General features: G+C 39.1%; 1 protein-coding gene across 3 annotated transcripts in view; it reads right to left on the reverse strand.

Moving 5' to 3' along the window:
- CFAP97 (cilia and flagella associated protein 97) overlaps window positions 1-13241 on the reverse strand; it is a 35040-nt gene extending 21799 nt beyond the window's left edge. Inside the window, exons 1-2 of one of the 3 annotated variants that reach the window (XM_021694167.2) lie at window positions 13150-13241; window positions 4886-5925 (exon numbers count right to left, since the gene is read on the reverse strand). In XM_021694167.2, the coding sequence (XP_021549842.1) occupies window positions 4886-5909 (1024 nt within the window). In that variant the 5' untranslated portion in view covers window positions 5910-5925; window positions 13150-13241. Of the gene's footprint in view, window positions 1-4885; window positions 5967-13035; window positions 13129-13149 lie in introns of those variants that run through there. The other 2 variants (XM_021694168.2, XM_044911724.1) reach the window with 2 other exon arrangements.
- Window positions 13242-14236: the final 995 nt, after the last annotated feature.

Here is a 14236-nt window from a genome sequence, read left to right on the forward strand (position 1 = left end):
AAGACAGAACATCCAGAAAAAAGTATCTCTGAGGAGGAGATATATAAACCAAGACTTGAGAAACAGACAGAAGGTGTCTATGCAAAGAAAAAGGGCAACAGTAAGTGGAAATACCCCATAAATACAAACTATCTGAGAATAGTAAGAAAGCACTGTGACTGAAGCAAGGTAATGAAAGATTTTTTTTTTTTAAAGGAGATGCAAGCAATAACCACACTATGTAGAGTAATGGTTTTCATCAACTTTAACAGCCTATTAGACTAACTGCATCAAAATTTCTGTGGAGCCTACGCATCAGTATTTGTTTTGTGTTTAATAATTTAATAGTCTTCCAGGTGATACTAATATACTGCCTGGGATGAGAATCACTGACATTGACAATCACTACAATAAGGAATTGGATTTTATTCTTTTTTTTTTAAAGATTTTATTTATTTGATAGAGTGAGAGAGCACAAGCAGGGGGAACAGTAGAGGGAGAGGGAGAAGCAGGTTCCCCGCCAAGCAGGGAGTCCGATGTGGGGCTCGATCCCAGGACCCTGGGATCATGACCTGAGCCGAAGGCAGACGGTTAACCATCTGAGCCACCCAGGCGCCCCATGGATTTTATTCTTAACGTAAGAGTGAGTCCGCTGAAGAATTAAGAAGGAAACTAGTAAGACTAGTTTGTTTGTTTGTTTGTTTTTTAAAGATTTTATTTATTTATTCATGAGAGACAGAGAGAGAGGCAGAGGGAGAAGCAGGCTCCCCGCGGAGCAGGGAGCCTGATGCGGGACTCGATCCCAGAACCCTGGGATCATGACCTGAGCCGAAGGCAGACGCTTAACCGACTGAGCCACCCAGGCGTCCCAAGACTAGTTTTATTTTTAAAAGATCACTCTGGTTGTTAGCGGAAGAAGCAAAGGGGCAAGAACAAAAAAACTCAATACTGAAAGTTTTAAGAGATTGAGTGGAGGGAGTGGAGGCGTAACAACTAGATGGTGATGGTCAAATTCCAAAAGCCTGATTTTTCAACACACTAAACAGTCAATAGGTACAATCAGAGCAGAGAGAAAAGAAAACCTACAAAAAAGGGGGCAAGCGTAAACTCCTCCAAAATACTTTACCCTTCTGACTGTGAGAATCATTTGACTACATAAGGGATTTGTTTATACTCTTCTTACATTACCACCATATATAAATTATGTACCTAAAGATTTGTTCTTTCAACAGCATTTCAGACAAAGACAAAGAATACTATTTACAATTTAAAAATGTTATCTTCAAATGACCTAAAATCTAAACTGCAAACCTATTACAGTTACATTTACTAGTGTAAAGGTAAAGTTTCAAGTTGTTTTTACTTCACGTGGAAAAAATAGTTTCTTTCACACTAAATAATAATAAATTGATATGTTCAAAAAATAATAAATTGATATGGAAATACAGCAATAAAAATGTTTACTAATTAAAAAATATTTATAGCTTACAAAAAGATATACCATGCTCATGGATTAGAAGATTAATATTCTTAAAATGTCATACTACCCAAAACAATCTACAGATTCAGTGCAATCCCCATCAAAATACCAATCGCATTTTTCACAGAGCTAGAACAAAGCATCCTAAAATTTGTATGGAACCACAAAAGACCCCAAATAGCCAAACCAATATTAAGAAAGGATTAAAAAAACATGGTATTACACTTCTTGATTTCAAACTATACTACAAAGCTATAGTAATCAAAACAGTATGGACTGGCACTAAAACAGACACACAGAACAATGGAATAGAACAGAGAGCCCAGAAATAAGCACACACGTATCCAGTCAATCTAGGACAAAGAAGACAAGATTATACAATGAGGAAAAGACAGTCTCTTCAATAAATGTGTTAGAAAAACTGGAGAGCTATATGCAAAAGAATGAAACTGGACCATCTTACACCATATACAAAAATAAACTCAAAATGGATTAAAGATTTGAATGTAAGACCTGAAACCATAAACTCCTAGAAGAAAACATAGGCAGTAAGTTCTCTGACATCAGTCTTTGTAATTTTTTTTTGGACTAGTCTCCTCAGGTAAGAGCAATAAAAGCTAAAATAAATATGATTACATCAAACTAAGAAGCTTTTGCACAGTGAAGAAAACCGCCAACAAAATGAAAAGGCAATCTACTGAATGGGAGAAGACATTTGAATCATACATCTGATAAGGGGTTAATACCCAAAATATATAAAGAACTTACACTCTCAAAAACTACCAAAAATAACCTGATTAAAAAATGGGCAGAGGACCTGAGCAGACCATAATGAAATATTGCCTCATACCTGTCAGAATGGCTAAAATAAAAAAGACAAGAAATAACAAGTGTTGGTGAGGATGTGGAGAAAAAGAATCCCTCATGCACTGTTGGTGGGGATGAAAACTGGTGTAGAAGACAGTAAGGGAGGTTCCTAAAAAAAAATTAAAAATAGAAATAGCATATGATCCAGTAATTCCACTACTGGGTATTTATCCAAAGAAATAAAAAAACACTAATTTGTGGGACACCTGGGTGGCTCAGTTGGTTAAGCATCCAACTTTTGATCTCAGCTCAGGTCTTGATCTCAGGGTTGTGAGTTCAAGCCCCACACTGGGCTCCATGCTGGGCGTGGAACCTACTTAAAAAACAACAAAACAAAACCACAACAAAACACTAATTTGAAAAGATATATGCACCCCTGTTTACTGATTATTTATTATTTACAGTAGCCAAAATAAGGAAGTAACCCAAGTGTCCATACATAGATGAATGGATAAAGAAAACATGGTATATATGTACGATGAACTATTACTCAACCATAAAAAAGAATGAGATCTTTTCACTTGCAACAACATGGATGGACCTAGAGGGTATAACACTGAGAAATAAGAGAAAGACAAACACCGTATAATTTCACTCATATGTGGACTTTTAGAAACAAAACAAAGAAAAAAGACAAAAAAAATACTCTTAAATACAGAGAACTGGTGGTTGCCAGAGGAGACTGGGTAGGTGGATGGGTGAAATAAAGAAAGGGGAGTAACAGTACACTTGTCATGATGAGCACTGAGTACTGTATAGAACTGCTGAATCATTACATTGTATACCTGAAACTAATAACACTGTATATTAATTACACTTTAATTAAAAAAAAAGGGGGGGCGCCTGGGTGGCTCAGTCGTTAAGTGTCTGTCTTCGGCTCAGGTCATGATCCCAGGGTCCTGGGATTGAGCCCCACATCGGGCTCCTTGCTCCGCGGGAGATCTGCTTCTCCCTCTCCCACTCCCCCTGCTTGTGTTCCTGCTCTTGCTCTCTCTCTGTCAAATAAATAAAATATTTTTTTTAAAAAATTAAAAAAAAAAAAGGGGGGGAGGGGGCAGAGACCTGAGTAGACATTTTTCCAAAGATGACAGGATGACATACAGATGGCCAACAGGTACATAAAAAGATGCTCAACGTAACTAATCCTCAGGGAAATGCAAATCAAAACCACAATGAGGTACTACCTCACACCTGTCAGAAAGGCTAAAATCAACAACACAAAAACAACAGGAGTTGGTGAGGATGTAGAGAAAAGGGAACCCTCTTATACTGTTGGGAATGTAAATGGTGCAGCCACTACAGAAAACAGAATGGAAGTTCCTCAAAAAATTAAAACCAGAAATGCCATATGATCCAGCAATCTACTTTTGGATATTTATCAAAAGACAATGAAAACACCAATTTGAAGAGATATACACACCCCTATGTTCACTGCAGCATTATTTACCACAGCCAAGATACGGAAGCAACCTAAGTATCTATCGACAGATGAATGGACAAAGATGTGGTATATATACACAGTGGAATATTACTCAGCCATAAGAGATCTTGCCATTTGTGGCAACATGGACAGGGAGAGTATGATGCTAAGTGAAATAAGATAAAGACAAATAGACCATATTTGTCTTTCACTTGTATGTGGAATCTAAATACCAAAACAAAAGAACAAAACTAAACAGACTCACAGATATAGGAAACAAACTGTTGCTTACCAGAGGAGAGGAAGGGTTGGGGGTGGGGAGGGACAAAATAGGTGAAGGGGATTAAGAGGTACAAACTTCCATTTATAAAATAAATTAAGTCACAGGGATATAATGTGCAGCACAAGGACTAAAGTCAGTAATATTGTAATAATTTTGCATGGTGACAGATGGTAACTAGACTTATGATGGGTATCATTTAATAATGTATGAAAGTATTGAATCACTGTGATATATATACACCTGAGACCAACAAAATACTCTGTGTCAATTATACCTCAAAAAATTTGTATCTTAAAGGAACTGAAACTTGAATTATGCTATTTCATCAACTTGGTAATTATTTTCAAGTAATCCTCTTTAACCTTTAAGTCTGAATAGTTCCCTACAGTTTATTCTGAAAATTTCATTTGCCAGCATTTTTGCCACTTTCTCTGATATGAAGACAACAGGTCAGGTTATTTTAACTTTAGCACTGTTGCCTTTCTTAAAGAAGAAAGTGAAATAGATCTTACACACAGCTCTCAAAAGTGAAAAACATCTGGCTCCACTTCTCTCATTTCTGTTACCTATCTGGTCCCTCTAGACTTTATGACTTTGTAAGACACTAAAACAGAATTAGGGCAGTAGTTTCTAGTCCTAATTAGCTTTTCAATATTATAACTAATGATATTCAAGGTATTTTTACGGTAAAACAGGATATTAGGTAAAGTTACTACATCAATTATCCCAAACAATAAAATATATCTAATAGAAAAATCAATGCAAATTCATAGCATTTGATATTTAAGCTCAAAATACCATGAAGTTTAATATCTAAGTCCAATATATATAGCTTTTAAAAAGAGAAGAAAATTACCTTTCAACAGATGATTGAGGTCCATTGTGTCATGTAAGGCTTTTTGTTTATATCTGTGGTCTGAACTGGAATCTAACACTGAAGATTTTGATGTGAGATCAGGCCCATGTTTTTCTTGCCCTTTTTTGGTTGATTTCATCGATTTTGAATTATTTTTTAAATCCTCAACATTTCCATATACTTCTTGACTCACGTTTTCTTGCCTTTTAACTTTTACTTTTTGATCATTTGATGCTCCCAGTTCAAAAGATTGAACAGGGCTGATGTCTGGAGTTGACAGAGGAGTGACATCTGTCACAGTATCTTCAGATTCCTCATGGTAGTCATTGACTGTTGGTTTAGTACTTGAAGGCTGTGTTCCTGTTGATTTCATTCCTGGTTTATATTTCTGTTTTGGTGACAAGTGGGTTACACCACATAGACGTTTCTTTAATGATGGCGATGAATCAGAAATACAGATATCAGACCCTGCATCTGAACAATCTGTGCCTGAACTTGAAGATGAGGAGGACAAAGAGGAAGAGGAGGAGGAGGAATTACTTTTGGAATACTTTTTACTTATGTTTTTTTTAAAGTTATTAGGTAGTTTAGCTGACTTGGACCTGACATGTTGCTTTTTCCCATCATCACTGCTTTCCTCTCCATCTGTATAATAATCATCTTCACCTTCTTTTATAATTTTGGGACTTCTACTTGGAGTGGGCAAGTGTATTTTATGCCCTGTTGTAGCATCCCACAATTTTTTTGATCTTGAAGTGGTCAATGATAAAGAATTTCTGGTTTGCATATTATTATTTTCTACAGGGTGGTGTTCTGGAGTAATTTTCTCCTTTATTGCATTTTCCTTCCTTTGTATTCCAAATTTCAAGTTTACATCTTCTGTATCTTTATCTATTCTCTCTTTAGGGTCATCATTTTGCTTGCCAAAAACTGAGTTACTTTCACATTTCTCTGCTTCTTCAAAGTCACTGTCAAAGAAGGAATGGTCCACTTCACCTTCTGATATATCTATAAACCGATCCATGATGGTAAAAATATATCTGAAAAAGAGGCCAGTGTTACCATCAAACTAAAGAATAATTTCCCAATACTTTTCACTTTTTATAGTAATTGCATATCCCAAACTGAGAAGTTTGATTATAGAGAAACATGACAAAAAAACACCAAAAAAAATAGTAACTCAGTGAAGCAATAATCAGGCTACATGGGTAATAATAAATTGTACCAGTGATTTGAAACATAAGTAAGTCTAATAGTTCAGTTCACAAGAGTACTCAAGGCAAACATATCACAAACATATACCTAGGTGAATTATCCATACACCTAGGTGAACCCTAAGGAAAATCTACCTTCTGTAAGTACAATCGAGTTTAGAATAAGAAGGGATGGTGTTACAACCTCCCCACATCAGCTAAGCCATCCTGAATTTAGAATTTGACCTCTAATACTATTCTCCACTAAAAAACACACAAAAAACCCCAAAAAACAAAAACCAACAATCAAAAAACCATAACGACTTGGAAGGCAGCTGATTCTATTTTTGGAGGGAAAGAAAAACAAGGGCCTAGAATATCTTACTGTTATCAGAAGGCACAGTATTCACATATGCCTGATATCGTGGTAATACAACAACAGCTCTAGTTTAAAGGGGCTTCCACTGTCCACACTGAACAATTCAGTACTGGAAAACAAAACACACAAAATATACTTAAAAATGAAAAAGTACTTCTGTAGAAAGCTATTAGTCCATAAAGATATTCAAAAGGGCAAATAATATGAGGTACATTAAAGAAAGGTATGTATAAATTTCTAGTAATATATAGCCAACAACCCAATTATGCACTCAGTATATTCAAATTATGATTAATTCTACTACAATAAAAAATTATGTAATCTGTATTCTAAATCAGCCATAATACTCTGGAGCCTTTAATTGCTTAAGTGATCCCGCAACCTATAAAACAAGTACAAACATGATTTAAAAGTCAACCAAATTCATACTATTAGTAATAGGTTAATAAGACAGATTCGAGGTATGTGTGGTAATACATTTTATCATCATTGGGTAACTTTTTCTGCCTTTAAGGTTTTGAAGAATTTAAGAGATTCTGACATATTAAACAAAAAATTTAACTATTTCTATCAACTTTTAAATGCTTAAGGAAATCTGATTAATTGAATTAGTAAGTTAAGACTTATTAGATTTACTACAAATGTCTAAGTGCTTAGCTAGACTTCCTTTATTAGATGTGTAAGTATCCCTTGTCAGGGGTTCAAGGTACTTAAGAAAATAAAATACACCAAAATTGTAATTGTGCTGTTCATAAACAGTATAGAATGTTAAGGGAAAATTAAGCTAAGTGAAGATTAATCAAAGTACAAATGAGTTTTAAAATTCTAACACATTATTAGATTTAAATTGAGATATGTAAGCAGATCTTAAAAGTTTAAGAAAAATCAGATAACTTATACCTAAATAATAAATACAAGAAACATTATTTCCCATAGCACAGATCAATGCCCTCGTACGTTTCAAAACTCAAATCAACAGAAGGATGCCTCCTCCACAGATCCTCAAAGATATTTAATAAGGTTTCAGATGTCATATTTATCCACATTGAAATTAAAGTTTACTTTCTTAATTTATAAAAACTGAAACTTATCTCCTTGGCATTTGGCAATTAATTTTCAGAGCCATAAGAAAGTCATAAGCCTTTGAATCAGTACTTTCATTTCTGAAATTCATTCTAAGAATGTAATACTAAAAAGAAAGAATGGTGTGCATTATAGTATTACCTGTAATACTGAAAAAAACTTGAACAGAAGAGTATTATGACTCCATCAAAAGATTATTTATATCAGGGGCCAGCAGGCTACTGTGCATGAGCCAGATCTGACCTGCCATTTGTTCTTGTAAATAAAGTTTTACTGGAACACAGCCACAGGTGTAGATATTGTCTCTGACAGCTATCACTATAACTGCAGAGTTGAGCAGCTGTGACAGAGACCATATAGCCCACAAAGCCTAAAATATTTACCAACTGACCCTTTACTGAAAGTTGTGGACCCCTGATTTACGTGATATATCAGCATGAAAAACGCACAATACAAAACTGTTATCCACACTGGAATAATAATACAATTTACACATTTAAACAAAAACTAGCGGGGGAAAGGGCAAAATTAAGTTGACCTGTTAGAAGAAAACCAACAATCCCACTGCATTTTTAATATTTCCATTACTGTTTTTAGAAGAGTGTCCCTGCAATAAATTAAGCAAGTAAGTGATGACCGAGAGTCTGCACAATGATAAAGAATGAACGGAGTCAGACACACTCAGGCTCAAACTTGGTTCTGCCACTTCGCAATTGTGTTTCTGGGCACATGTACAAGGATGTTCATCATAGCACTACTGTTTGTAATAGCAATGAGTTAGGAAAAAACTCAGGGTCTAATAAGAGGAAAACAGATAAGCAAAATGTTGTATAAGATATACTATATGTCCGTCAAAAAGGATGAGCTGAGATATACAAAATGTTTATTAAAAGAGAATTAAATGAACAATTATATAAAACTTAAAACACACATGATACTGAATTCCTCATGGGCACAAAATTACATAGCATGGACTGGAAGGACATCATTCAACAGCTAAGAGTATGAGGCTGTAAGGGGAGAGAAAGGATGAAGGTGAAGAAGCCCACAGGGGGTAAAAAATAAAGAACCTGGCAGAGGCCTGTGATCATTGGTCTTCACATCACAAACAAAGAATAGGACTGAGGGGTACCTGGCTGGCTCAGCAAGTTGAGCATGTGACTCTTGATCTCAGGGTTGTGAGCTGGAGCCCCATGTTGGGCGTAGTGCCTACTTAATTAAAAAAAAAAAGATTATGACTGATCATTGTCAATCTAATTCTGTTCACCTGACTTCAAAAAGGAAACCAACAGATCAAAGCAGCCACTGAATGGTGGATAGCTCTTATAAACATTATTTTGTCATTAAATTCCCAATAAAGTTACCCTCTTTTGTAAGGTAATTAACTCTTTAATCCAAATGTCAAGGGATGGAATAAAAAAGGGTTGCAGGTATTTTTTCTCTCTCACTTTGTTACGTGGTTAAGAATACCTTTGTGATTAAAGAAATTTGGGGGGGGCACAGGGCGCCTGGGTGGCTCAGCCTGGTTAAGGGTCTCTCAATTTCGGCTCAGGTCATGATCTCAGGGTCGTGAGATCCATGATCTCAGGGTCATGAGATAGAGTATGGAGCCTGCTTAAGATTCTCTCTGTCCTGCTCCCTCTTGCCCCTCCCTCCACCTCTGCTTGCCTGTGCGCTCTCTCAAAAAAAATTTTTTTTGAAGTTTCTTCAAATTTTAAAAACAAATGGTTTCATGGCAGTGCCCAGAGCATAAATTTCCCTAGTCAGTTTAAAAAACAACTCTTTCAAAAACAAATCATCCAAATCATTCTCACTACCATGCCTCAGAAAAACTTGTTTACATTTTTCAGGAAATACACAAAATTACTAACATAACTCTCATTTGTATTAGTGCTACTATTCTAGTACAACTAACAGCTAAAATGTATCTAAGTTTAAGAGGTTTTTATCATTCCCATTTACCAATGAGAAAAATGAAGCAGCGCAAGAACTTGCCCAGAGTTACATAGCTTGGTAAGTGGCACAGCCAGGATTCTAAGGCAGGCATAGTTTAAGGATGTTATTAATCACTGTTTATTCTGCTTCAGAGTAAGGTCCTTAAGTAAGATCTGTTTGTTTTTAACCTTTAGAATACATTGCTGTGATATCTATGATTTATCTGATAGTGAACTGTCAGCAAGATAACAAGATGTTCTCACCACTGGGACTTTTAAAGGAAAATGGGACCTATTTAGCAATATGGATTTAGGAACAGAAAAGGATGGTCTGTACAGTTACAATTAGATACACATGCCAGGGATTGCCACATATTTTGCTGGGATTTATTTGCTATGTAGCAGTTTTCCACTAACAAAGTAAATGGGAACAAACCTCACTGGAACCATAAATTAAACCAGTAGTAGCCTTGAGTAAATTAAAAAGCGTTAATCTAGGTAACAAGAATTCAGAACTTTAACTTATGACCCTCTCTATCCCAATCTGAGCTTGTGACCAAACCACCTTTCCAAAGACAGTAGTGAGTTCCAAAGGTATTTCTGACAAGGAGAGTGACAATTCTGGAAGTCACTAACTTGAAATGTTTCCAGCATGCCTCCTCTTTATGTGTTTGGCATATCAAGTCAAATTTTGTGATCCCTGATAACCTTGAGCGAGACCTATTTAAAGTCCCCTATAAAGGTGCATGGCAAAATAATGCAAGTTAGAGCTAATACCCTTCCCCTACCCTCAGAGTTCCCCAACAGTCCTGAAAGGAAAAAATTTTACCCCCTTACATTAGGAATGAAGAGACTAAGGCCTAGCAATTTAAATGCCTTTAACAATTTAAATTAGTTTGTATCAAATATGCCTTTTACAACTTCAAGCTTTACCGAATTTGTGAATTAAAAAAAAAATGAGATGGACAGTTGAAAATAAGGATTCAAAGGTTCTGGATAAATGGAAAAGAAGCTAACGTTCATATAGATTTTATTATGTGCCAAGCACTGTTTTAAGCACTCTTTCATTGATCACTTACCATGGATTATTTTCACTGACCATTTAATACTGGTAACAACTCTGAGGCTAGAGACAAGGAAACTGAAGCACAGAGGTTAACTGACATGTTCAAAGACCACATGGCTAGAAAGCAGCAGAGTCAGGATATGAATCCAGACAGTCAGCAGTCTTACTGATTCTGCTATACTGAAACAAGCAGAGGAAAATTAATAAGCCAAAAACCTAATGGGGAGGTATGTTTGAAATAGCCAAATAATAACACAATAATAGCACAGACACAGAATGAGGGAAGGTGAGGAGGGAAGGTGCACTGTGGGCCCCAGCTTAAAAGAAGGTTTACTGAAAAAAGACTTGGGAGCTTACCAAGTGGCAAAAGCATGACTTAGAAATCAAAAGATTAAAATGCTCTTAAATCATACCGGGATAGCGGGCGCCTGGGTGGCTCAGTTGGTTAAGTGACTGCCTTCAGCTCAGGTCGTGATCCCAGGGTCCTGGGATCGAGTCCCGCATCGGGTTCCCTGCTCTGCGGGGAGCCTGCTTCTCCCTCTCCCACTCCCCCTGCTTGTGTTCCCTCTCTCGCTGTGTCTCTCTCTGTCAAATAAATAAATAAAATCTTTAAAAAAAACAAAACCAAAATCATACCGGGATAGCAATATGCAGTCTTAAGGTAACTTGCATTATATACTGCTTGGTCAAACTACTTCTTGAATGAAGCATCTAGCTCTCAGTGCTATGGTGAAGAGTCTAGAATCTAAGTCATGATCAATGGTTCACAGAACAAGGGATTCATAGCTAGTAAAAGTAAGGGCTAAGAGAAAGGGTATGGTCAGATATTTAAAGGACTGTGATATGAAAAAAAATTTTTAGAGCTGTTATTTGTAGTTCAGAGGTAGAACTTGCATCAATGGATGTAATATATAAGAAACCTGTTCTTAAATCAACCTAAGAATTGTTCAAAATGGAATGGGCTACTTTCTAAGATTATGAGCCACGAGTCACTAGATAACGTTGGAGCAAAAACTGAATGTCCACTTGTTGGGATGCCACAGAGGGAATTCATGCATTAGGAGGATATCATTTTCCCAACCATAACATTTTATGAACTAGGTCTAAATCCCAACATCTATTTGTAATCCAAATGATTAGGTAGTTCTTTGAAATGCGTTTTTCATAGCTAACAGTTTGTGCCTTATCTCCTTACCAAACAGGGAACTCCTGGATCTTGCTCATCTTTATATCCCCAGTGCCTAACGTAGGATCTGACAAATATTAGACATTCAAAGAATGTTTATCTGATGAAGGAGTTTGTGGAGTTAGGAGACTTAAGATTGAACTCTAGTTCTGCTCTTTGCTATGTAAGCAGAAAAATCACTGCTTTTCCCTGAGCTGGCTTCTTGACAGTTTCCCACAATCGTCCCCCCCCCCCCCCGCCCCCCACCACACACACCAGAATTAACCATCCCCTTATCTGTATTTACAAGGTTGATGCAGTCCTCAACAGTTAAGGACCCACCTTACTGAGTCGTCACAGTTCATGAGAGGTGGCACATAACACCTGGGAGACTTTTCAGGCATAACATCCAACAGATAGGGTTATTATAAGGATTTAAGCTCTCTGGTGATTTAACTGAATTTATGGGAAAATTATCCAATGATCCCATCCACTAAGCAATCCTTCCGATAACGCTTATTTCAAAGTTAGTGAGATTCAATTTACACTGGAAAATAAAAATGTGGACTTAAGATTGTGAAGATCCTCTTTACAACATATTGTGAAAGGATAAAACTTAAATGATAATTCCTTTAATAAGTCTTTGGGGCTCAATGAAAACCGGTATTTGTCAAAGCTGCCTGAGCGTCACCTGGACACTCACCACCCTTTGTATCGCTCCTGCACGGCCAGCAACAGAAATACTAATGCTTTTTAAGATACATCAGGAAAACACAAATAAGAATCTGGCATTTTTTAAACTGTCATTTTGTTACTGTGACATCACATTATTTCTGTAATTAGGTGTATAATACGGTCCAAACAAGATTGGGTCCACGAAAATCTCGGCCCAGAGTAAACACCCGTTTTCCAGGGACTTGAGTCAAGGGCCCGTTCACCACCCCCTCCTGACCATCCCCTTTCCCCGCCCCGCACAGGAGACAGAAGATAACTGAGAGCCCCTGAGGCTCCGGAGTTCAGAGTCGAGTCCTCAGAGGTGGGCGGCGCCGACCCGAACCCGGCTCCCAGTGACCACCACTTCCCGACTCAGGGCCGATGCCCCCAGGCCATCCCCGAACGCATCCTGGAGGTAGGCCCGGCGGTTCCCATAGGGGCCGGCTGGGGCTGCGGGCGGCCCCACGGACCCGCCGGCCGCGGGCTCGGACGCCTTTGTTGTGGTTACACACGCCACTCGAGGGGCTGGCTGGGCCGCAGGGCCGACGGAGCAACGGGCTGGGGGTCCCGGCCCGCCCGCCTTTCTAACCTCCCGCGCTGGCTTCCTCATACCGACCCCGAGTGCTCGCCGCTGCCTGGGCTCCAGAGAGAGGAAACGGATCCCGAACGGAGGCGAGCGTGGCGGGCGCGTCGCGGGCGAGGAAGAAGGGGTTGCTGGCACACCGCTTACTTGGGTGCCGTGGCCGTCGCAGCCGTCTCGCACGCCGCCAGCGGCGTTCCAGGGTCGCGCGCACGCAGCACCGCGCGCACGCAACCCCCGCACGCGGCTCCCAGCGGCACGGCTCTTGCTTCCGGAGGCGGAGAGAACGGAAAGGGAAAGGAGGGGGTGCAGAGGGAGCGGCGCGAGTACCGCGGGAACTGGATGGAGGCAGAGCGTGCGGCTCGGCGCCTCCTCGTGGCTCCTCGAGGAGGGCGTCATAGAGCGCGGTGGGCCCGCCGAAGGCCTAGAGAGGCTCGAGCGCCGCGCCCCCTTGCGGGAGGCGGGGAGGGGGAAGCCAGGCCCGCGACTCCCGAGTGGGAAGGGACACGTGAAGAAATAAATCTTGGAGGCCGTTAGTTGCCCAGTGCACCGTTAAGGTCTTATTGCTACCGTCCTCGCTATTAATGGCAATGCGGGTGGACCTAGTTGTTACGGTGGCTGATTGAGAAAGTGGCTTCAATTATCTTGTAAGTCTTTACCAAAACAACAGCAGTAGTAAATGGGGGCAGCTGTGACTTTGTCATTCTTTTTATCAGCAAAGCTCAGATCAAAGAACCAGTTGGTTCTATGATCCAAGAGCTGGTAACACATTAGAAAGTCCTCTGACTACTGGTGAATGAAGTGGGTGGTTAAAACAAGAAAAAAAATCTGTGGAATATGCTGAATGCCATAATTTTTCGGATTTGAACTCAACAGGCACACAGTAGGTGGGGTAGAATAATGGTGCCCCAAATATGTACACTTCCTAATCCCTGGAACGTGTGAATAGGCCATTTAACATGGCAAAAGGGACTCGGTGCTATGTGGTTAAGGATCTTGAGATGGGAAAATCAACCTAGATTATTCAGGTGAGTTTGATATAATCATATAGATTCTTAAAAATGAGAGTCAAGGGGCGCCTGGGTGGCTTAGTTGTTAAGCGTCTGCCTTCCGCTTGGGTCATGATCCCAGGGTCCTGGGATCCAGCCCCGCATCGGGCTCCCTCCTCAGCGGGAAGCCTGCTTCTCCCTTTCCCACTCCCCCTGCTTGCGTTCCCTCTCTCGCTGTGTCTCTCTGT

This window comes from Neomonachus schauinslandi, chromosome 2, assembly GCF_002201575.2.
Source record: "Neomonachus schauinslandi chromosome 2, ASM220157v2, whole genome shotgun sequence".
NCBI lineage: Eukaryota > Metazoa > Chordata > Mammalia > Carnivora > Phocidae > Neomonachus > Neomonachus schauinslandi.